Source organism: Mytilus edulis, chromosome 4, assembly GCF_963676685.1.
Source record: "Mytilus edulis chromosome 4, xbMytEdul2.2, whole genome shotgun sequence".
Taxonomy (NCBI): Eukaryota; Metazoa; Mollusca; class Bivalvia; order Mytilida; family Mytilidae; genus Mytilus; species Mytilus edulis.
The window spans coordinates 39,750,416-39,774,688 of NC_092347.1; the positions used below are offsets into that span (position 1 = coordinate 39,750,416).

The following is a 24,273-nucleotide window of genomic DNA, read 5'->3' on the forward strand; positions in this document are numbered from 1 at the left end:
ATTAGACTTACAATTGGTTTTTACTTCCATGAGCATCAACACGGGTGCCTGACATGTGGAGCAGGATATTCTAACCCTCCCTGAGCACATGAGATCAACCCGCGTTTTTTGTGGGTTTTGTGTTACTCTGTCTTAAATTTTTTCCATGATGGTGTTTTTACTGGTGTTCGTCTTTTTCTTTTTAAGCCATCGCGTTATCAGTTTTTTTTCGACTTATGAGTTTGAATGACCCTTTCGTATCTTTGTCCCCTCTATTGTCCTACTTACTCAAATTCTGATATGAATACTCAACGTTCTGAAATACGACAAAGCGTTGTTTTAACTCGAGTTACCCAGACTACATACATGAAGCTGTGATACTGTGATTCTTTTTAAAGATGAAATTGCTTTAAAAAAGCCCTGTGTTTAAATAAAATAAAGGGCATTTAGATTCTACCACTTATTGCAGAATTATCTTTCTGCTGAAATTTGTATCTAGTAAAAGAAAGTCCTACTGATACATTATTAAATTATTTTGTTCGTCTTTTTTAAATTCAAAAGCAATCTGATCTGTCGGATGTACTGCCACAAACATTACAATACAAGTGTTGGTTTTTTAATATTGATTAACCATCTCTAAATTTCAATGAAAAAAAACACACCATACTTACAGTCTGGACAGATTTTGTAATGTAGATGATTATATACTGGATAAAAATATAATTCATCAGTTAGAAGTTAATATTTTTGATAATTATAAAACTGAATGGAGTACAAGGCTTGATTCTTATGGTCAAGGAAATAAGTTAAGAACTTATAAATTGTTTAAATTTTCATACTCTACTGAACAATATTTGTTGCAAAATATACCTATTCGTTATCGCAGTGCATTTGCGAAATTTAGATGTGGAGTAGCACCTTTAAAAATTGAAACTGGTCGTTACGAAAGATTAGATTTAGATAAAAGATTATGTTTCAATTGTGATAATATAGAAGATGAAAAACATGTATTGTTAACATGTCCATTATATGAAGATTTAAGGCAGTCTTTATTTATTGATATAATTCAACATAATGATATGTTTTTAACTTTGTCAGATGATGAAAAATTTATATTTCTGTTCAAAAATGAAAATGTTTGTAGTTCTGTTGCCAAAACCTGCAATAATATTTTATTACGACGAAACAGTATCTTATACTGTTAAAAATCAAACTGTTTCAGTTATTTTTATTATGTACATGTACAAAATGTATCAGGTTTTATCCTTGGATGTGCATGGTGATATTGCACTTTTATGTTTTGTATAAATAACAAAACTTATGTTTTAATTCTGTTGTTTTAAAATTGTATATAACAGTCTCTCATAGTTCTTTTAAGAATGGCACATGCATTCTAAATTTTATATTGTGTACTTGATATTATATTGTGTTTATACTTGTATGTATGTGGTGAGACTTAATAAACTATTGAATCTTGAATCTAGTTAATTTCCACATTTTATATTTACAAATATTAATTACAAATTTGACCACATGATCATTCAACAGACCAGATTGTTACAAATTTAATTCATTTCAATCAAGCAAATATCGCTGTTGATTAATTAATCTGATACAAAGAACATTTCCCATCATATCCCGCAACCAGTAACAAATCCCTCTTACTGTCAAAAAAAAGTTTGTACGGAGTTTCAATGCCATCTGCAGCACTAAGAAAATCTACTGCTTTCTTCCCATCAGGAGATACTGCAACAATGCAATTGCGTTCACAGAATGCTACATACACGATGCCATTTCTGTCAACAGCAACACCATAGGGACTTTTAAGAACTGTTTTATCTTTAAATTCCCACATTTTATTGCTTTTATCACTGTAGCAACATACTGAATTGGCTTCATACTCTGTTAAGTATATCGACTCACAAAAACACGACACATAAAGCATAAAAGATTTCCTATTACCAAAGTTAACAATGGACTTCGTACAATTGTCTTCAAGTTGTGCGACTCCGAGATGCTCTGCATTTGCATAATATATTTTCCCGTCCTGGTATGCAATACCATAGCAATCGTTTTTTGTTTCAATCGTGGTTTTTATACTTTTTTTCTTAATATCAAAGATATAAATTTTGGAACATTCCCATGCTGTGAAGGCAACTGTTGTGTCATCAATGCAAGCCACATCAAATGGTGTTAATCCTGAAATAGCTTTTTCACAATCAAAAGAACCATCAGTATTGAAAATCACCAGTCGTTTGTTATTATCACAGTCTGCAAAAATAAATTTTCCGTTTGGAAAAATAGCACAACCAGTTATATTACACTCACAACTTTTCCCTTTTGGAATTTGAATTTTTCGCAATAATGTGGCACGGACATTGTCGACTGATTTTGGAATAACGCTAGCAGACATTATCTGAGCTTGTTTAGTCTTCTCCAATTTAACAACAACAGATGGTGAACTAGATTCTATCGATATTGACCCAAATGACGTTTTGCTTTGGAGTAAATTCAAAATCCCCTCATTATGAGTACATTTCAAGGAAAGCTGTTTTAAACGGTCATCTTCCGATAATGACTGAACGTATGTCTCTTCTGCTTCAATTTTCTCCTCTAGCTGTTTGCTTCCTATGAAAGTTTGTAAGTCGGATGCGTGATTCTTAAGATCTTTAATGTTACTTTGTAACACTGCAATTCTTTCTTGTTTCTCCTTAAGTCCATGCAACAGATCCTCAATTTTCGTTTTCAAATCACACACAGATGTGTTTAATTCTTTCTCGATCTCTTGTTCCATTTTATCAAAATGTGAGTTGATTTTTTTGCGTAGGTTTTGAATGCCAGCGAGAATGTTTTGTCGTTGTTCTCTAATTTTGGTCAGATTGGATTGCCTATCTTTTACTACATTATCAATGTTGCTTTTTAGATCTTCTAATGATTTCTGCAAAGTTTCTAACAAACCACTTGATTTAGAAGTTTTCGCCATTTCATCAATAGGTAACATTCCAGTACAATCCTTGTGACTTGTTGAAATACACAAAAGACAACAGAGTTGATCGTGGTGGGGACAGTATATTTGAAGTTTTTTTTCATGTTCTATGCAGTGGTGGACTATGCTTGAAATATCAGGGGACAATTTTCTGTAATCCTCTATCGAAATAACGCCATGAAGTCGACTTGCTTTAGAAAAACTGTGATGGCTGTGACATTCATTACAGAGACCATCGTCACACTCTGGACACCAGAAATCTGCAGTTTTCGTGACATGCTGAGCATCACATATCCCACATAGTGTTTTTGGTGGGGTGTCCATAAGTTCTGAAAAAAAAAAGATAAAATTTGTAAAAACTAATGCTGTTATATTACAGATGTTTGTATAAACTCTACAAGAAACATTTTAGAAAGTCCGACCTCAGATGTCTCACATGCTTTTCTTGTAATGATTTAATTTGGCGCTGAAAATCTTTAAGATTAAAGATTTTAATAAATACACTTGGGAAAAATTATTGCAACACTTCCATTGAAAACCATGTAAAATGACATGATTGTAGAATGAGCATAATTTTGGTTCTGCTAAATACTTTTGATCCATTTATGATTTAAAGTTAAATTCATGGTATTAACCCGGGGGTTGGAATCTCCCTTTTTTTTTTTTTACCGATCAATGCATTTGAATGGGGACATATAGCTGGAACCCCCCCCCCCTTATCCTGAGTTGGGAATCCCTTTTTTTAAAATGGCTGGCTCCGCCCCTGGGTTATGACATAACAGCTGCACTGAAATAGTTTTCTGCGCTGTTCACAAAAATACAAATTTTGCCAGACTTATTTTTTCAAAAACATTAGATCTGCAACAAATACAGATTTTTATGCATTAAACTCAATCAGAACGTTTCGAATGTAAGTTAATAACACAAAGTCAATTTTAAACCCTAAATGGATCAAAAATATTTTGTAAAACCCAAATTAAACACATTCCACATTGTTTTCAATGGACATGATGGAAGTGTTGCAATACTTTTTTCCAGGTGTAAATATAAATATATCACATTTACTTTACATTTTAAATATCAATGAAAATAAGGTCAGTGTCATATGAACCCTTCCAAAACACATGTTCACATTAAGATCATTCAATGCACCAATTATTGGTCACAACTATTGCATTAAGTCATGTAAGTGTTTTATGAACTTATGGAATTCCAACAATTACATGTTGACCAATGAACTATGTAAATGAGGCGAAGGTCAAATTAACCCTGGAAGACAGTCATGGGGGATGAACACCTTACAGTTGATCAATTTCTAACAGTATAAGCAAAAAGCATATATTATGGATTCATTCTTTTAATGAAATTCTTGGGTATAAGTACACTACTTAACTAGATGTTCAACTAAGCTCAAATTATATATATAGCTTTGAATGCAGACTTATGCAAGACTATAAATATGATATCCGCGAAAATACTATTTCTCAAACCCAGAAAATTGGTAACCAGGAAATTAAATAAATCCACAATGAAATATAAATGAATAACGAACATAATGGAACTTTAGGTGGTAAATGTCAAACGAACCTTGTACCTCACAGTCATTTGTCAATTAGTCTTATATGGATGCAATACTGCTTATTTATGCTTTCTGGGATATTTATAATAATCAGGGACAAGGTCAGATGAGCCATGTCAAATGATGATCTTGACAAAAGCTTTTTGCGAAATTAATGGTCAGTATTAAAAACCTGATGTCTGATCAAATTATTGTAACGTTTTATACAAATTCAAAGTTTATGAGGAATTTCTTTAAACAAGGAGAGATCTGTTGCAAACATTTTAACGTAACTGAACTGGGTCAAAATGTCAGAAAATCAACAACTAAAGGTTGCTGAACGGTCTACCAGTGAGTGGTCCAGCTAGCTATCAAAAATAGGATCGTTCAATCTACAATCCACACAAGAAAATTCCTGTACCAAATAAATTAAAAACAGTGGTTATAAGATAAAAGTTATTTAATATCAGGTCAATCTGTTTTGAAACCTGAAGTTCCACCATGCAAAGATGACATTATTGCAGTATTTTGATTGACGGCTGTCATAGTTCAAATAACCAAAAATTACTATAAGAGACATTTTATAATTGTAACATGAATGGTAATTTTTCCTTTGATCTTCTGGTGAGTTAACTCGGTTATTTTTAGTAGAGTGCGTTAACTGAATGATTTTTTTAGTTATTTCACTCTCCAATCCCGCCGTAGAGAACTTCTCGTTTGAAAAGCAAAGAATGGGAGGAGCTTAAACCAGTGCATTAACTTCCATCTCAAAAGTTGTTAATGCACAGTCTAGCTCCGCCTCCTTGGGGTAGTAATTAGGGAGCAACCATTTGAACTTCAAGGGGGCTATGTTTTTGTTTTTTGTTTTTTTTTATCTCAGTCGGAAATTTGTTTTCGCACAAAGCGCGATTAATCTAATTTAGTTTTTCAACGCTATCAATCAATTTTTTTTTTTTCAATATTTAACACTATAAGGAATGGGGAATATCTGGATTCAGAATTTATTATTTGTCATCTGCTTGACCAGAATAAAAAAAAAACTTTCATAAAATTGGTGATCAGAATATCTTTTTAGAAGAATAGAAAACATACCCCCCATGTAAAGTTCCATTTTCGTGTATTGAACAAGCTTCAAACATTTGTCCCTGGACCTTACATGAATTCAGCACCCACTCAATTAACCGATCTTCTCCAGTTTTGGGGAATAAAAGAATGATTTACATTCATAATTAGTATAAGGGATATGTTTCTTTTTTTATCACAACACCCTTTGAAACTACAAGTCTTCCCCTATGTTTTGATGGCAAATAATCATAAAATAAATTTTAGCATTACCCCCCCCCCCCTTTTTTTCTCTCTCCCAACCACACACCCTTTTTTAAGAAAATAAATGACTATCTAGTATGAATCAAACGGCAACATTTCTTTGAATTTTAAACGTACCTTTATCGGACAAACAAATCCAACTGACATTAATTTTCTGAAATCAGATATATAGTATCACGTCACTATTTGATTGACGTATCTAAAAGTGCAGAAAAGTTTTATTGGTTAGGGTGTAACCTTTAACATGTGTCATAGCCCATTAATGTTACAAATCATATATAGACACGCCTTACTCATTAACATATTTAATCCACTCAAAGCTACGCTTTTCGTGAATTAAATAAATTAATTCGTAAAAGGCGTGCTAATTTATATCTAACTTACTGTACCAAAGCATAATCGTACAAGTGTAGATATAAAAACGTCAGGCCAATTCGACATTTTAAACTAAATGCACCCATGGAACACATACAAATGAATATATGTACAGTAATGACAACTTTAATAGTCTTTAATGTGGGTAAACAACAAAACTGTTGAATGGACAGGTTTAAAGGACTCTGAAATAAAGCTAAATTACTTAAGCTATGCAATGATTATTTGCATTTATCAGTAAATGGCTTAAGTGCAAATTGTAATTGAAACAAAAACGTCTTGACCTTATAAAGAAAAAGAAACTAAAAAGCGATGTGACATGCTCAAAGAATGTTAGAAAAACAAACTGCATAGAAACACCTTAAATGCGCATTTGACATGTTGCATATACATCGCAAAAATAGGACTTAAATAAAAGTGAGTCAGTCTTTAACATAAGCTCAAATGACATTTTGCGAATGTGTTATTAAACTTCCAAACATAAACACAAACTGTGTTTCTTTAATATTCAAAAGACAAAACGAAATTGAATTCAGTGCAATAATATTTTTTTTGGTTGTTATGACGACAATGAACCAGACTATCCAATGAAAGAAGCAATACAATGCTTAAAAAGAAAATGATCTGTTTTTTAGTAAAACGAATTCTGTTTAATACAAATATGATCAAGTGATAAATGTTGAAAGTGAAAGAATTAATTTAATTTCAATGCGTTAATGTTCCATGATGTTAATATTTATGCTGTTACCTCTATAACATGCACATGTATAAAGAGATGTATTATTCCCAATAAGAAACCTGAAAACAGACCAAAGGGAGGGTGTCAGCTAATCATACATTTAATTTTAATTGTAATTGACCTAATTAACAATTTTACCCTATCAGTTTGCTCTAAAGCTTTGATTTCAGAGATATAAGCCAAAATCTTCATTTTACCCCTATATTCTATTTTTAGCCATGGTGGCCATCTTGGTTGGCTGTCCGGGTCATGATGGAACACATTTTTTTAAACAAGATTCCCCGATGATGAATGTGGCCAAGTTTGGTTTTAATTTGTAGTTTCAGAGGAGTAGATTTTTGTAAAAGTGAAGGACAGCAACAAAGACAGATAACGGATGACGGACGCAAAGTGATGACAAAAGCTTACTTAGCCCACAGGGGTTTGTTACAATTGCAGGATTTACTAAGCCCACAGGGGTTTGTTACAATTGCAGGATTTACTAAGCCCACAGGGGTGTGTTACAATTGCAGGATTTACTAAGCACACAGGGGTTTGTTACAATTGCAGGATTTACTAAGCCCACAGGGGTTTATTACAATTGCCGGATTTACTATCCCCTGTGCTTAGCCCTTATTATTGTTATATTTTCATGTAACCTTAGCCAGTGCCTTTTTCATATGGTTTTATTATGTCACCCGATCGACAATGTCGGGTGACATATTGCTTTTCCTCTGTTTCTTTTTCTGTATTATTATTATGTCACCCGATCGACAATGTCGGGTGACATATTGCTTTTCCTCTGTTTCTTTTTCCCTATTATTATGGCACCCTAAACGGAGTTTGGGTGACATATTGTTATTCTACGTTTCTTTTTGTTTTTATTTTTATGGCACCCTCAACGGAGTTGGGGTGACATATTGTTATTGTTCGTTTCTTTTTGTCTTATTATTATGGCACCCTCAACGGAGTTGGGGTGACATATTGCTTTTCTACGTTTCTTTTTTTCTTATTATTTTTTTTCTTCCACTTTTTTTGTCCAGCTTATATCTTGGAATTTTATGAACCAATGTTAGTGGAACTTAACCATAATGTTGACCAGCTTGTGCAGATTTGCAATCGGGGTATGGCATTTTCAAGATGGCCGCAGTTACCATGGAAACGGAACAAATGTGAAAAAATACAGTTTTTCGTTTTGGTGAACTATTTGGATATGCTTTAAGTCAGAATCATTATATTTTAATACAATGTAGGTGACCACTATATACAGGTATTGGATGATTTTTGGCCCTCATTGGAACTACTATGTTGCCATGGAAACTACTCCAAAAAATTCAAAAATCTCAAAATGATCCAAACTTAATGAAACTTCACAGTAACGATGAGCAACATTGGAAGATGTGGAATTTGGCGTTGGAATTTCCAAAATCGCTGTTGTTATCATGGAAACAATGCAAAAAGGTCAAAACTTTGAATTTTCACAGAACATTCTAGAACATCAATGTTTAATTTATTCTAGAGACATTAAATGGTATATGATTGTATACGATTATGGAGAGAAAAAATTGCAGCGGGGGTTTGACTTTGGAATATTCAAAATGGCCGCCGTTACCATGGAAACAGCAAAAATACAAAAAACTTCAAAATGCTTCAAATTTATTGAAACTTATAACAAATGTTGCTCAGCTAAAGTAGACTTGACTTTTGAGTTTGGAATTTCCAAAATGGTCGCCATTACCATGGCTACCGCTCACCTGGCAATAGGGGAAGGGTGCCATCCGCTATTGCTTGCAATCGCAAATCTAGTTATGGCACCCTCAACGGAGTTGGGGTGACGTATTGTTATTGTACGTTTCTTTTTTTTTTTATTTTTATTATTTTTCTTCCACCTAATTTTGTCCAGGAGATTTCTGGAAATCCAATGGACCAAAGTTGATGGAACTCTATTATATAGAGGACCCTTAGGTGAAGAGTTGCAGGCACCATGGAATGGTTCAAGATGGCTGCCGTTACCATGGAAACGGAACAAATGTGAAAAAATCTAGTTTTTTGTTTTGGTGAACTGTTTGGATATGCTTGAACTCAGAATCATTATATTTTGATACAATGTAGGTGCCCACTATATACAGGTGTTGGATGATTTTGGCATTCATTGGAACTACGATGTTGCCATGGAAACTACACCAAAAATTTCAAAAATCTCAAAATGCTCCAAACTTCATGAAACTTTACAGTAACGATGAGCAACATTGGAAGATGTGAAATTTGGCGTTGGAATTTCCAAAATATCTGTTGTTACCATGGAAATAATGCAAAAAGGTCAAAACTTTGAATTTTCACAGAACATTCCAGAACATCAATGTTAAATTTATTCTAGAGACATTAAATGGTATATGATGGTATACATAATTATGGAGGGAAAAAATTGCAGCGGGGGTTTGACTTTGGAATATTCAAAATGGCCGCTGTTACCATGGGAACAGCAAAATTATGAAAAACTTCAAAATGCTTTAAATTCAATGAAACTTATAACAGATTTTGCCTAGCTTATGGAGACTTAACTTTTAAGTTTCGAATTTTCAAAATGGCCTCCGTTGTCATGGAAACAGCAAACATTTTCTAAATGGCTGCCGCTGGCCTGGCAATGGGGAAAGGGTGCCATCCGCTATTGCTTGCAATGGCAAATCTAGTTATTATTATTATGTCACCCGATCGACAATGTCGGGTGACATATTGCTTTTCCTCCGTTTCTTTGTTATTATTATTATGTCACCCGATCGACAATGTCGGGTGACATATTGCTTTTCCTCTATTATTATTATTTTTCTTCCACCTAATTTTGTCCGGCAGTTTTCTCAGAGCCAAAGGAACCAATCTGAATGATAGTGCACTATAACAAGGAACCCTGACTTACCAGTTGCAGTGCAACTTTGGAACTAAAAAATGGCTGCCATCACCATGGAAACGAAAAAATGGTGAAAAAATATAATTTTGGAGTTAGGTGAATTGTTTGAGAATGCTTAATCTTAAAATCTTTAGATTTTAATACAATGTAGGTGCCCACTATATACTGCTTTGGGATGATTTTAGCAATCATTGGAACTGCTATGTTGCCATGGATACTACACCAAAAATTTCTAAAATATGGAAATGCTCCAAATTTTATTAAACTTCACAGTAACGATGAGCAACATTGTAAGATGTGGAATTGGGCGTTGGAATTTTGAAAATGTCTGCCGTTACCATGGAAACAATGCAAAACAGTCCAAAAACCTTAAAGTGGCAATAACTTTCTTAATATGGTAGGTCAAATGGATCGAAATTTTGATGGTATGGTCCCTCCCATGTACCAATTTGGTATATGCCATTAAATTTTGGGAATGGTCTCTGTTGCCATAGGAACCATCACAAATGTCAAAAATTTCAAAAATTTCAAAAAGCTCCAAATTTGATGAAACTTAATAGGATTGTAGACTGGCAAGTCTGGATGAGATTTTTGCAGTTGGAATTTCAAAAATGGCCACCGTTGCCATGGAAACTGCAAAAATGTCAAATATTTTCAAAATGCTCCAAACTTAATAAAACTTAATATTATTGTAAACTGGCATGTATAGATGAGACTTTTGAATTTGAAACTTTCAAAATGGCTGCCGTTGCCATGGAAACAGCAAAAATGTCATGTTTTTAAAAATGCTCTCAATGTACTGAAAATTTACAGAAAGATGTATTGCCATGCATATATGTGCATTCACTGTTAAACAATTTTGAAATGGCTGCCGCTTAGTGGCAATTGGGGGAAGGGTGACATCCGCTATTGCTTGCAATGGCAATTCTAGTTCTTCTTATTCTTCCAATGATTTTTGTCCGGCAGATTTTTTGAAGGCAATGGAACCAATCTTAGTGATAGTCAACTATAATGAGGAACACAAAATTTCGGGTTGCAGTAGGTCATAGGACCATTAAAAATGGTTGCCGTTACCATGGAAACGGAACAAATGTGAAAAATTCCACTTTTTGGTTTTTGGGATTTATTTGGAGATGCTTTAACTTAGAATCATTATATTTTGATACAATGTAGGTGCCGGGCATATACTTGTTTTGGATGATTTTTGGCATTCATTGGAACTACTATGTTGCCATGGATACTACACCAAAAATTTCCAAAAAACCAAAATGCTCCAAATTTAATGAAACTTCACAGTAATGATGAGCAACATTGGAAGATGTGCAATTTGGCGTTGGAATTTCGAAAATGTCTTGTGTTACCATGGAAACAAGGCAAAAATGGTCAAAACGCTTTAAAAAACCTTAAAAAGTGGCATTTACTTCCTTAAAATGGTAGGTCAAATCCATTGAAACTCTGCTGGTATGTTCCCTCCCATGTACCAATGTGGTATCTGCCATTCGAAATTTGGAATGGTATCTGTTACCATAGAAACCAGACAAAATGTCAAAAATTTCAAAAATTTCAAAATGCTCCAAACTTGATGAAACTTAATAAATTTGTTGACTGTCTAGTCTGCATGAGACTTTTGAAGTTGGAATTTCCAAAATGGCCACCGTTGCCATGGAAACTGCAGAAATGTCAAATATTTTCAAAATGCTCTAAACTTAATGAAACTTAATATTATTGTTAACTGGCATGTATAGATGAGACTTTTGACTTCGGAATTTTCAAAATGGCTGCCGTTGCCATGGAAACAGAAGAAATGTAAAACTTTTGACAATACTCAAAATGTCCTGAAAATTTACAGAAAGATATATCGCAATACGTTGATCTGCATTTACTGTTAAAATGTTTTCAAATTGCTGCCGCTTAGTGGCAATAGGGGAAGGGTGACATCCGCTATTGCTTGCAATGGCAATTCTAGTTATGTCACCCGATCGACAATGTCGGGTGACATATTGCTATTCCTCTGTTTCTTTTTCACTATTATTATTATTATTATTATTATTATTCTTCCACCTAGTTTTGTCCGGCAGTTTTCTCAGAGCCAAAGGAACCAATCTGAATGATGGTGCACTATAACAAGGAACCCTAACTTTCCAGTTGCAGTGCAACTTTGGAACTAAAAAATGGCTGCCATCACCATGGAAACCGAAAAATAATGGAAAATTCCAGTTTTTGGTTTTGATGAATTATTTGGAAATGCTTTAACTTAGAATCATTATATTTTGATACAATGTAGGTGCCGGGCATATACTGCTTTGGGATGATTTTGGCAATCATTGGAACTACTATGTTGCCATGGATACTGCACCAAAAAATTCCAAAATATGGAAATGCTCCAAATTTTATAAAACTTCTCAGTAACGATGAGCAACATTGGTAGATAAAGAATTTGGCGTTGGAATTTCGAAATGTCTGCCGTTACCATGGAAACAATGCAAAACAGGTCAAAATAGTCCAAAAACCTAAAAGTGGCATATACTTTCTTAAAATGGTAGGTCAAATTGATTGAAACTTTGATGGTATGGTCCCTCCCATATACCAATGTGGTATCTGCAATTTAATTTTGGGAATAGTGTCTGTTGTCATAGGAACCAATCAAAATGTCAAAAATTTCAAAAATTTCAAAATGCTCCAAAATTGATGAAACTTTATAGGATTGTACACTGACAAGTCTGAATAAGACTTTTGAAGTTGGAATTTCCAAAATGGCCACCGTTGCCATGGAAACTGCAGAAATGTCAAATATTTTCAAAATGCTCCAAACTTAATGAAACTTAATATTATTGTTAACTGGCATGTATAGATGAGACTTTTGACTTTGGAATTTACAAAATGGCTGCCGTTGCCATGGAAACAGCAAAAATGTGAAATTTTCTAAAATGCTCTCGATGTACTGAAAATTTACAGAAAGATGTACTGCAATGCAAATATATATATGTGCATTCACTGTTAAACAATTTTGAAATGGCTGCCACTTAGTGGCCATTGGGGGAAGGGTGACATCCGCTATTGCTTGCAATGGCAATTCTAGTTATTATTATTCTTCCACCTTTTTTTGTCCGACAGGTTTTTTGGAGTAAAATGGAACCAATCTTAATGATAATTCACTATAAGGAGGAACACAAAATTTCGGGTTGCAGTAGGGTCTAAGACCATAAAAAATGGCTGCCGTTTCCATGGAAACGGAACAATTGTGAAAAATTCCAGTTTTTGGTTTTGTGAATTATTTAGAGATGCTTAAACTCAGAATCATCATATTTTATCACAATGTAGGTGCCAGCCATATATTGGTTTTGGATGATATTGGCAATCATTGGAACCACTATGTTGCCATGGAAACTACCCCAAAAATTTCAAAATTTCAAAATGCTCCAAATTTTTTCAAACTTCATAGTAACGATGAGCAACTTTGGTAGATGCGTAATTTGGCGTTGGAATTTCCAAAATGTCTGCCGTTACCATGGAAACAGTGCATAAGTGTTAAAATGCTCTAAAAACCTCAGGGTTTGGTAAATAATTTTGGTATGCTAGAACTTGAAATCATCAAATTTTTACACAATATAGTTGTCCACTATATACAGGTTTTTAATGATTTTGACAATCATTGGAACCACTCTGTTACCATGGATACAGGACCAAATATTTCAAAAATTTCAAAATGCTCCAAAATTGATCAAACTTAATAGGATTGTTGACTGGCAAGTCTGGATGAGACTTTTGACTTTGAAATTTTCAAAATGGCTGCCGTTGCCATGGAAACAGCAGAAATGTGAATTTTTTTTAAATGCTCTGAACATACTGAAAATTTACAGAAAGATGTATTGCCATGCATATATGTGCATTCACTGTTCAACAATTTTGAAATGGCTGCCGCTTAGTGGCAATTTGGAAGGGTGACATCCGCTATTGCTTGCAATGGCAATTCTAGTTATGTCACCCCTTTGAAAAAGGGGGGATATATTGTTATTCTACGAATTTTTTCTTCCACACTTTTTGTCCAGCCGATTTCTCGGAGATGCCTTGACATATATTTATAAAACTGAACCATAATGACAATCCCCATGTGCAAAGTTGCAGTAAGCATGGAATGGTTCAAGATGGCCGCCGTTTCCATGGAAACGGCAAAAATGTAAAAAACCGAAAAAATGGTCCAAATTTAATGAAACTTTCAGAACTAATAACTCATCGTTAGAAGGCGTGACATCCATCTTAAGAACTTTTAAAATGGCTACCGTTGTCATGGAAACGGTCCAAACGTGAAAAAAACGAAAATAAATCCTTAATTAATTCATAGAAAATAAACCGCTACAAATACGGCAAAAAAAACCGTAAGTAGAAAACAGCAGTATAAACTGTAGAATTCATTGCCGTTGGAATTTTTAAGATAGCTGCTGTTACCATGGAGATAACGCTAAAAGTGCACATTGGACCCATATGGTAAAACACGTCAAAGTAACATTTTCGTACAAATTTTAAGCTCATTCCCGTTTAAATGCTATTGTATTGTCATCTGTCTTCGAAATTTTCAAAATGGCCGCCGTTGCCATGGAAACAGCCTTAAAAAAAAAAAAAAAAAAAAAAACTCGAAAATTTGAGACAAAATTCTGTGATGAAGACTATGTGCAAAACATCTTCTAGAATATGCTAGAAGAAAACGAATATATAATTTAACGTGCTTCTTTCTATTCTATACAAAAATCGTGCTCTGAAGAGAAAATCGCCACTGCGAGAGAGAGATGGAGAGAGAGAAACATGAAGAGTACACATAATTGACATTTCGGCACTTGCATTAAAGTACACATCCGTTAATCGAACACCTGCAAAAATATACACATTAGCTGAAATCAATCGATAAGCGTGTAATTAAATTGTACAAGATAAAAATACTTGTATCGTGTGATACGCGAGATATTGAAGAATAAAATGAACAGTTAGTATGCCGCTCCGTCAATATATACACATGTTGTCTGTCCAAGGTCCCCTCTAAAAAGAATAGTAATGTACTAACTCCACGATAATATACTTCAGTATCACGTGACAGCACCTTTCTTCCTCAAGCGTGTGTCTAATTTAAGATTTTAAAGAGTTCCCCAACTATAAATAGACATCACTCTTAGTCTACGAGAAGAGAAAATGGGGGGGGGGGGGGGGGGGGGGGTCAAAGGCATGTATACTAGACGTGCCATGTGACTTTGATACACTCAAACTGGTTGATGCTACTGTGACAATGTCAAGAACGGGGGTGACATCCTCCGCTATTGCTTGCAATGGCAAATCTAGTTATTATTATTATTCTTCCACCTAGTTTTGTCCGGCAGTTTTCTCAGAGCCAAAGGAACCAATCTGAATGATGGTGCACTATAACAAGGAACCCTGACTTTCCAGTTGCAGTGCAACTTTGGAACTAAAAAATGGCTGCCATCACCATGGAAACCGAAAAATAATATAAAATTCCAGTTTTTGGTTTTGATGAATTATTTGGAAATGCTTTAACTTAGAATCATTATATTTTGATACAATGTAGGTGCCGGGCATATACTGGTTTTGGATGATTTTGGCAATCATTGGAACTACTATGTTGCCATGGATACTACACCAAAAATTTCCAAAATATGGAAATGCTCCAAATTTTATAAAACTTCACAGTAATGATGAGCAACATTGGTAGATGTGGAATTTGGTGTTGGAATTTCGAAAATGTCTGCTGTTACCATGGAAACAATGCAAAACAGGTCAAAATGGTCCAAAAACCTTAAAGTGGCATTAACTTTCTTAATATGGTAGGTCAAATGGATCGAAACTTTGATGGTATGGTCTCTCCCATGTACCAATGTGGTATATGCCATTAAATTTTGGGAATGGTCTCTGTTGCCATAGGAACCATCAAAAATGTCAAAATTTTCAAAAATTTCAAAATGCTCCAAAATTGATGAAACTTAATATGTTTGTAGACTGGCAAGTCTGGATGGGACTTTTGAAGATGGAATTTCCAAAATGGCCACCGTTGCCATGGAAACTGCAAAAAAGTCAAACATTTATAAAATGCTTTGAACTTTATGAAACTTGATATTATTGTTAACTGGCAAGTAGAGATGAGACTTTTGACTTTAAAACTTTCAAAATGGCTGCCGTTGCCATGGAAACAGCAAAAATGTGAAATTTTCTAAAATGCTCTGAATGTACTGAAAATTTACAGAAAGATGTATTGCCATGCAAATATGTGCATTCACTGTTAAAAGTTTTTGAAATGGCTGCTGCTTAGTGGCCATTGGGGGAAGGGTGACATCCGCTATTGCTTGCAATGGCAATTCTAGTTTTTATTATTTTTCTTCCACACATTTTGTCCAGGTGATTTCTCGAAATCCAATGGACCAATTTTGATGGAACTCTACTATAGTAAGGACCCCCATGTTAGGTTTTGCACGAAGCATGGAATGGTTCAAGATGGCTACCGTTTCCATGGAAACAGAACAAATGTGAAAAAATCCAGTTTTTTGTTTTGGTGAACTGTTTGGATATGCTTTATCTCAGAATCATTATATTTTAATACAATGTAGGTGCCCACTATATACAGGTGTTGGATGATTTTGGTGATCATTGGAACTACTATGGTGCCATGGAAACTACACCAAAAATTTCGAAATTCTCAAAATGCTCCAAACTTCAGGAAACTTCACAGTAACGATGAGCAACATTGGAAGATGTGGAATTTGGCGTTGGAATTTCCAAAATATCTGTTGTTACCTTGGAAACAATGCAAAAAAGTCAAAACTTTGAATTTTCACAGAACATTCCAGAACATCAATGTTAAATTTATTCTAGAGACATTAAATGGTATATGTTTATGGAGGGCAAAAAATTGCAGCGGGGGTTTGACTTTGGAATATTCAAAATGGCCGCCGTTACCATGGAAACAGCAAAAATATGAAAAACTTCAAAATGCTTCAAATTTAAGGAAACTTATAACAAATGTTGCCTAGCTTATGTAGACTTGACTTTTGAGTTTGGAATTTTCAAAATGGCCGCCGTTACCATGGAAACAGCAAAATTATCCAAACTTTCAAAATGCTTCAAACTTAATGAAACTTTGCAAAAATGATACTAGACATCTGTAGATGCACTATTTGACTTTGGAATTTTCAAAATGTCTGCCGCTCACCTGGCAATGGGGGAAGGGTGCCATTCGTTATTGCTAGCAATTACAAATCTAGTTATTATTATATTTATTCTTCCACACTTTTTTGTCCATACTATTTCTCAGAATTGACTTGAACAATATTGATGGAACTATACCATAATGTTGACCACCACATTCTATAGTGCAGTGGGGTATGGCATCATCAAGATGGCTGCCGTCACCATGGAAACGAAACAAATGTGAAAAAATCCTGTTTTTTGTTTTGGTGAACTGTTTTGATATGCTAAAACTCAGAAACATTATATTTTGATACAATGTAGGTGCCGGCCATATACAGGTGTTGGATGATTTTGGCACTCATTGGAACTACTATGTTGCCATGGAAACTACACCAAAAATTTCAAAAATATCAAAATGCTCCAAACTTCATGAAACTTCACAGTAACGATGAGCAACATTGGAAGATGTGGAATTGGGCGTTGGAATTTCCAAAATATCTGTTGTTACCATGGAAACAATGCAGAAAGGTCAAAACTTTGAATTTTCACAGAACATTCCAGAACATCAATGTCAAATTTATTCTAGAGACATTAAATGGTATATGATTATGGAGGGCAAAAACTGCAGCGGGGGTTTGACTTTGGAATATTCAAAATGGCCGCCATTACCATGGGAACAGCAAAATTATGAAAAACTTTAAAATGCTTTAAGTTTAATGAAACTTATAACAAATTTTGCCTACCTTATGTAGACTTAACTTTTGAGTTTGGAATTTTCAAAATGGCCGCCGTTGCCATGGAAACAGCAAAAATTTTCTGAATGGCTGCCGCTGGCCTGGCAATGGGGAAAGGGTGCCATCCGCTATTGCTTGCAATGGCAAATCTAGTTATGGCACCCTAAACGGAGTTTGGGTGACATATTGTTATTCTACGTTTCTTTTTTTCTTATTATTTTATTTATTCTTCCACACATTTTGTCCATGCTATTTCTCAGAATTGGCTGGAACAATGTTGATGGAACTTTACCATAATGTAGACCACTATATGAAATTGTGCAATCGGGGTATGGCATCATCAACATGGCTGCCGTTGCCATGGAAACTGATGAAATGTGAAAAAAAATGCAATTTCTAAATCTTTTATTATAAGACCTAGCTGGATGAAATTTTATGGTAATGCTCCTTGGTACGCCTAGGTGTTGTGACAATATTAGGAAATTCCAAAATGGCCGCCATTGTCATGGAAACAGGGCGAAAGTTTAACATTGGCCCAATGGGAAAACATATTCAAGCTGAATTTCCTGCAAGAATATTATATCAAACCTTCTACAACTTAATGAATATGTTACATGGCATGTCCCAAAGTGGCACCTGTCTTTGGAATTTTGGAAATGGTACCCGTTACCATGGAAATAGCAAAAATTTCAAAAATTTCAAAATGCTCCAAAAATTGACGAAACTTTACAAAAATGTGAATTGGCATTTGTATATGTTATCTTTGACTTTGGATTTTTCAAAATGGCTGCCGCTCACCTGGCAATGGGGGAAGGGTGCCATCCGTTATTGCTAGCAATTACAAATCTAGTTATGGCACCCTCAACGGAGTTGGGGTGACGTATTGTTATTCTACGTTTCTTTTTTTATGGCACCCTCAACGGAGTTGGGGTGACGTATTGTTATTCTACGTTTCTTTTTATTTTTTTTATTTTTATTTTTCTTCCACACTTTTTTGTCCACTATGGATCTCAGAATTGAATGGACCCAAGTTGATGGAACTATATCATAATGTGAAGCACCATGTGAAGATTTGCTTTTTAGTGTTGGCACTTTCAAGATGGCCGCCGTTACCATGGAAACAGCAAAAATCCGAAAATTCTCAATGTCTTCCAAACTGGATGAAACTTCACAGAAATGGTAACTAGCATGTGCAAAATTGCATTTTGAAGTTGGAATTTTCAAAATGGCTGCCGTTACTATGGAAACGGCAAAAATATCAAAAAGTATAACTTTTTCGTTATAAGACCAAACTGGATGAAACTTAATGAAAATGTTACCCAGTATGCCAAGATGTCAAGACAATATTTGGTTAGTCAAAAATGGCCGCCGTTGTCATGGAAACTGGAAGCAAATTTTACATTGACCCTATGGGAAAATGCATAAAATCAACATTTTCTCAAAGAGTATTTCACCAAAGTCAATTAAACTGTACTGATATATAACATGACATGTGACAATGAGATGTCTGCTTTTAGAATTTTGGAATTATCTACTGTAACCATGGTTGCAGCATAAATGTCAAAAAAAATAAAAATGCTGCAAACTAGATGAAACTTTACAGAAATAATATCTGGCATGGGCAAACATGTTTTTTGAAGTTGGAATTATCAAAATAGCCGCCGTAACCATGGAAACAACAAAAATGTCCCAAATTTCAAAATGCTTCAAACTTAATAAAACTTTACAAAAATAATAATTTGCATCTGTAGATTCAACCTTTGACTTTGGAATTTTCTAAATGGCTGCCGCTCGCTTGGCAATTTGGGAAGGGTGCCATCCGCTATTGCTTGCAATGGCAAATCTAGTTTTTCTTATTATTATGGCACCCTCAACGGAGTTGGGGTGACGTATTGTTATTCTACGTTTCTTTTTTTTTTCTTATTATTTTTATTATTTTTCTTCCACACATTTTGTCCAGGAGTTTTATGGAAATCCATTGGACCAAAGTTGATGGAACTCTTTCATATTAAGGACCCTTAGGTGAAGAGTTGCAGGCACCATGGAATGGTTCAAGATGGCTGCCGTTTCCATGGAAACTGCAAAAATGTGAAAAAATTTCAAAATTCAAAATTCTTCATTATAAGACCCAAGTGGATGAAACTTTGTGGAAGTGTTACCTGATATGCCTAGATGTGCATGCAATATCAAGAGGTTCCAAAATGGCCGCCATTGTCATGGAAACAGGGCGAAAGTTTAACATTGACCATATGGGAAAACACATAAAAGCTTCATTTTCTTGAAGAATATAGCATCAATCCCAATGAAACTTTATAGATATGTAACATGGCATGTACCAATGTGGCACCTGTCTTTGGAATTTTGGAAATGGTACCCGTTACCATGGAAATATCAAAAATTTCAAAAATATCAAAATGCTCCAAAATTAAAGAAACTTTACAACAATGTTTATAAACATCTGTAGATGCGATCTTTGACTTTGGAATTTTCAAAATGGCTGCCGCTCACCTGGCAATGGGGGAAGGGTGCCATCCGTTATTGCTAGCAATTACAAATCTAGTTTTTATTATTTTTCTTCCACACATTTTGTCCAGGAGTTTTATGGAAATCCATTGGACCAAAGTTGATGGAACTCTTTTATATTAAGGACCCTTAGGTGAAGAGTTGCAGGCACCATGGAATGGTTCAAGATGGCTGCCGTTTCCATGGAAACTGCAAAAATGTGAAAATTTTTCAAAATTCCAAATTCTTCATTATAAGACCCAAGTGGATGAAACTTTGTGGAAGTGTTACCTGATATGCCTAGATGTGCATGCAATATCAAGAGGTTCCAAAATGGCCGCCATTGTCATGGAAACAGGGCGAAAGTTTAACATTGACCATATGGGAAAACACATAAAAGCTACATTTACTTGAAGAATATAGCATCAATCCCAATGAAACTTTATAGATATGTCACATGGCATGTACCGATGTGGCACCTGTCTTTGGAATTTTGGAAATAGTCACTGTTACCATGGAAACAGCAAAAATTTCAAAAATTTCAAAATGCTCCAAACGAGATGAAATTTTACAACAATGTTAATAGACATTTGTAGATGCCCTCTTTGACTTTGGAATTTTCAAAATGGCTGCCGCTCACCTGGCAATGGGGGAAGGGTGCCATCCGTTATTGCTAGCAATTACAAATCTAGTTATTATTATTTTTCTTCCACACATTTTTGTCCAGTCTGGAACTCTAATGTGAATGGACCCAAGAAGATGGTACTATACCATAATGTTAACCACCAGATGAAGATTTGCTTTTTGGGGTTGGCACTTTCAAGATGGCTGCCGTCACCATGGAAACGGAACAAATGTGAAAAAATCCAGTTTTTTGTTTTGGTGAACTATTTGGATACTATTTAACTCAGAATCATTATATTTTAATACAATGTAGGTGCCCACTATATACAGGTGTTGGATGATTTTTGGCACTCATTGGAACTACTATGTTGCCATGGAAACTACTCCAAAAAATTCAAAAATCTCAAAATGTTCCAAACTTAATGAAACTTCACAGTAACGATGAGCAACATTGGAAAATGTGGAATTTGGCGTTGGAATTTCCAAAATCGCTGTTGTTACCATGGAAACAATGCAAAAAGGTCAAAACTTTGAATTTTCACAGAACATTCTAGAACATAAATGTTTAATTTATTCTAGAGACATTAAATGGTATATGATTGTGGAGGGAAAAAATTGCAGCGGGAGTTTGACTTTGGAATATTCAAAATGGCCGCCGTTACCATGGAAACAGCAAAAATACGAAAAACTTCAAAATGCTTCAAATTTATTGAAACTTATAACAAATGTTGCTCAGCTAATGTAGACTTGACTTTTGAGTTTGGAATTTCCAAAATGGCCGCCGTAACCATGGCTACCGCTTACCTGGCAATAGGGGAAGGGTGCCATCCGCTATTGCTTGCAATGGCAAATCTAGTTCTTATTATTTTTCTTCCACCTAATTTTGTCCGCTCGCTTTCTCAGAGCCAAAGGAACGAATCTGAATGATGGTGCACTATAACAAGGAACCCTGACTTTCCTGTTGCTTTTTAATATTGGCACTAAAAAAATGGCTGCCATCACCATGGAAACGGAAAAATGGTGAAAAAATATAATTTTGGAGTTAGGTGAATTGTTTGAGAATGCTTAACCTTAAAATCTTTAGATTTTAATACAATGTAGGTGCCCACTATATACTGCTTTAGGATGATTTTGGCAATCATTGGAACTGCTATGTTGCCATGGATACTACACCAAAAATTTCAAAAAAATGCTGTGAATGTACTGAAAATTTACAGAAAGATGTATTGCCATGCATATATGTGAATTCACTGTTAAACGATTCTGAAATGGCTGCAACTTAGTGGCAATGGGGGGAAGGGTGACATCCGCTATTGCTTGCAATGGCAATTCTAGTTATTATTATACTTCCACCTAATTTTGTCCGCCCGCTTTCTCAGAACCAAAAGTACCAATCAGAATGATGGTGCACTATAACAAGGAACCCTGACTCCCCAGAGTCTGTGCAACTTTGGAACTAAAAAATGGCTGCCATCACCATGGAAACGGAAAAATGGTGAAAAAATATAATTTTGGAGTCCCTTGAATTATTTGAGAATGCTTAAGCTTAAAATCTTTAGATTTTAATACAATGTAGGTGCCCACTATATACCGGTTTTGGATGATTTTGGCACATTTTGGAACTGCTATGTTGCCATGGCAACTACACCAAAAATTTCAAAAATATGGAAATGTTCCAATTTTTTTGAAACTTTAGTATAACGATGAGCAACTTTGGTAGATGTGGAATTTGGCGTTGGAATTTCCAAAATGTCTGCCGTTTCCATGGAAACAATGCAAAAAGGTCAAAATGCTCCAAAAACTTCCGGGTTTGGTGAATAACTTTGGTATGCTTGAACTTAAAATCATCAAATTTTTATGCAATATAGTTGTCCACTATATACAGGTTTTGAATGATTTTGATAATCATTGGAACTACTATGTTACCATGGATACAGGAGCAAAAATTTCAGAATGCTTCAAAATTGATGAAACTTGATATGATTGTTAACTATCAAGTCTAGATATGACTTTTGAAGTTGCAATTTCCAAAATGTCCACGGTTGCCATGGAAACTGCAAAAATGTCAAAAATTCTCAAAATGGTTTTAACTTAATGAAATTTGATATAATTGGTAACTGACAAGATAAGATGAGATTTTTGACTTTGAAATTTTCAAAATGGCTGCCGTTGCCATGGAAACGGTATAAATGTGAAATACTTTGAAATGCTCTGAATATACTGAAAATTTACAAAAAGATGAATAGCCATGCATATTTGTGCATTTACTGTTAAACAAGTTTGAAATGGCTGCCGCTTAGTGGCAATAGGGGGAAGGGTGACATCCGCTATTGCTTGCAATGGCAATTCTAGTTGTCTTTATTCTCCCATTATTCATGTTATTATATGAGAGAAAAAAATAAAAATAACTTAATTTTATAAATATTTTTGAAAATAAAAATAAAGGGGGATAGATTCTACCCTCATTCAAAATCTTTGTAACCATGGTTATTACGAAATATAACAATATGCTTAGAAAAGTCATTTTTCATTTTACAATGTAGTTGCAAGTTGGTTTTTATTAAGACCAATCCTTTATAAAGATTTGAAAATGCAAACAAATATGCCTTATACTGTTATATGCTATGGCATGAATGGGGCGTTACAAAATTTTGCACAGGGAATGCGAAAGTTGAGAATATTTGTTTTCCTTGTCAGTGTGACAAATATATATTTTCTTACCTTCCAATAATGTTGTTAATATCAGTTAAGGGTAAATTTCAGATGCAAGTCATTTTTGATTTCTTTCATGTAACAACTGACCCGACACAATCTGATTTCTACTTTCACTTTCGTGTAACGCATAGTTAAAGAGTCAAACACGGAAACAAATATACGTGTTTTTTAAATTGTATATTAAATTACACCTGTCCGTATGAACTATTTTGTTTTAAATATGCAACACTTTCCTGTATGTTCTTTTTTTTACCTGGCCCGATTAAGTAGTGTTACATCTTAACCACTCTGTCAAAACTATTTTTGCAAAGAATTCTGCTAAAGGTGCCGTCTTAAACTTGCAGTGAATTGAGAGTTTTTTTTTGTCCGTGTTGAAGACCTCACTGTGACTTTGAGATGAAGAACAGCAATAAAAGCGCTGTTCCTTTGCTTTTTTGTGTGTTTTTTTATGTTGTGCATGTACCCATTTTGTGTCATGGATAGATACCTCATATCCTTTGTTTTTCTATTTTATAAATAAGTATGAATATAAGTATAGAAGTTAAATTCTTTAAATCATATACTTGTATTGAACTTTTAAAGATGAAAACATTTAGTCTAGAATATGCTCGTATAATATTTGTAACAAAAAGTTTTATTTTTATTGTTTCATTTCAATCGGAAATC

General features: G+C 34.5%; 1 protein-coding gene across 2 annotated transcripts; it reads right to left on the reverse strand.

Annotated features, from left to right (window-relative positions):
• Positions 1-1,460: 1,460 nt before the first annotated feature.
• On the reverse strand, positions 1,461-23,748 carry LOC139521859 (tripartite motif-containing protein 5-like). Of its 2 annotated transcripts, XM_071315521.1 has the most exons (3): positions 23,614-23,722; positions 5,967-6,048; positions 1,461-3,294 (listed from the first exon to the last, which is right to left on the reverse strand). In XM_071315521.1, the coding sequence occupies exon 3, from the start codon at positions 3,287-3,289 to the stop codon at positions 1,580-1,582; it is 1,710 nt and encodes a 569-aa protein (XP_071171622.1). In that variant the 5' UTR covers positions 3,290-3,294; positions 5,967-6,048; positions 23,614-23,722; the 3' UTR covers positions 1,461-1,579. The 2 variants fall into 2 exon arrangements, with proteins under 2 accessions (XP_071171622.1, XP_071171621.1); XM_071315520.1 differs by lacking the exon at positions 5,967-6,048 and having other exon boundaries at positions 23,614-23,748.
• Between the last annotated feature and the right edge of the window lie 525 nt (positions 23,749-24,273).

What these genes read in the sequence shown, in the direction of transcription:
- LOC139521859 (XM_071315520.1), bottom strand. Translation starts at nt 3,289, where the DNA reads ATGGACACCCCACCAAAAACACTATGTGGGATATGTGATGCTCAGCAT.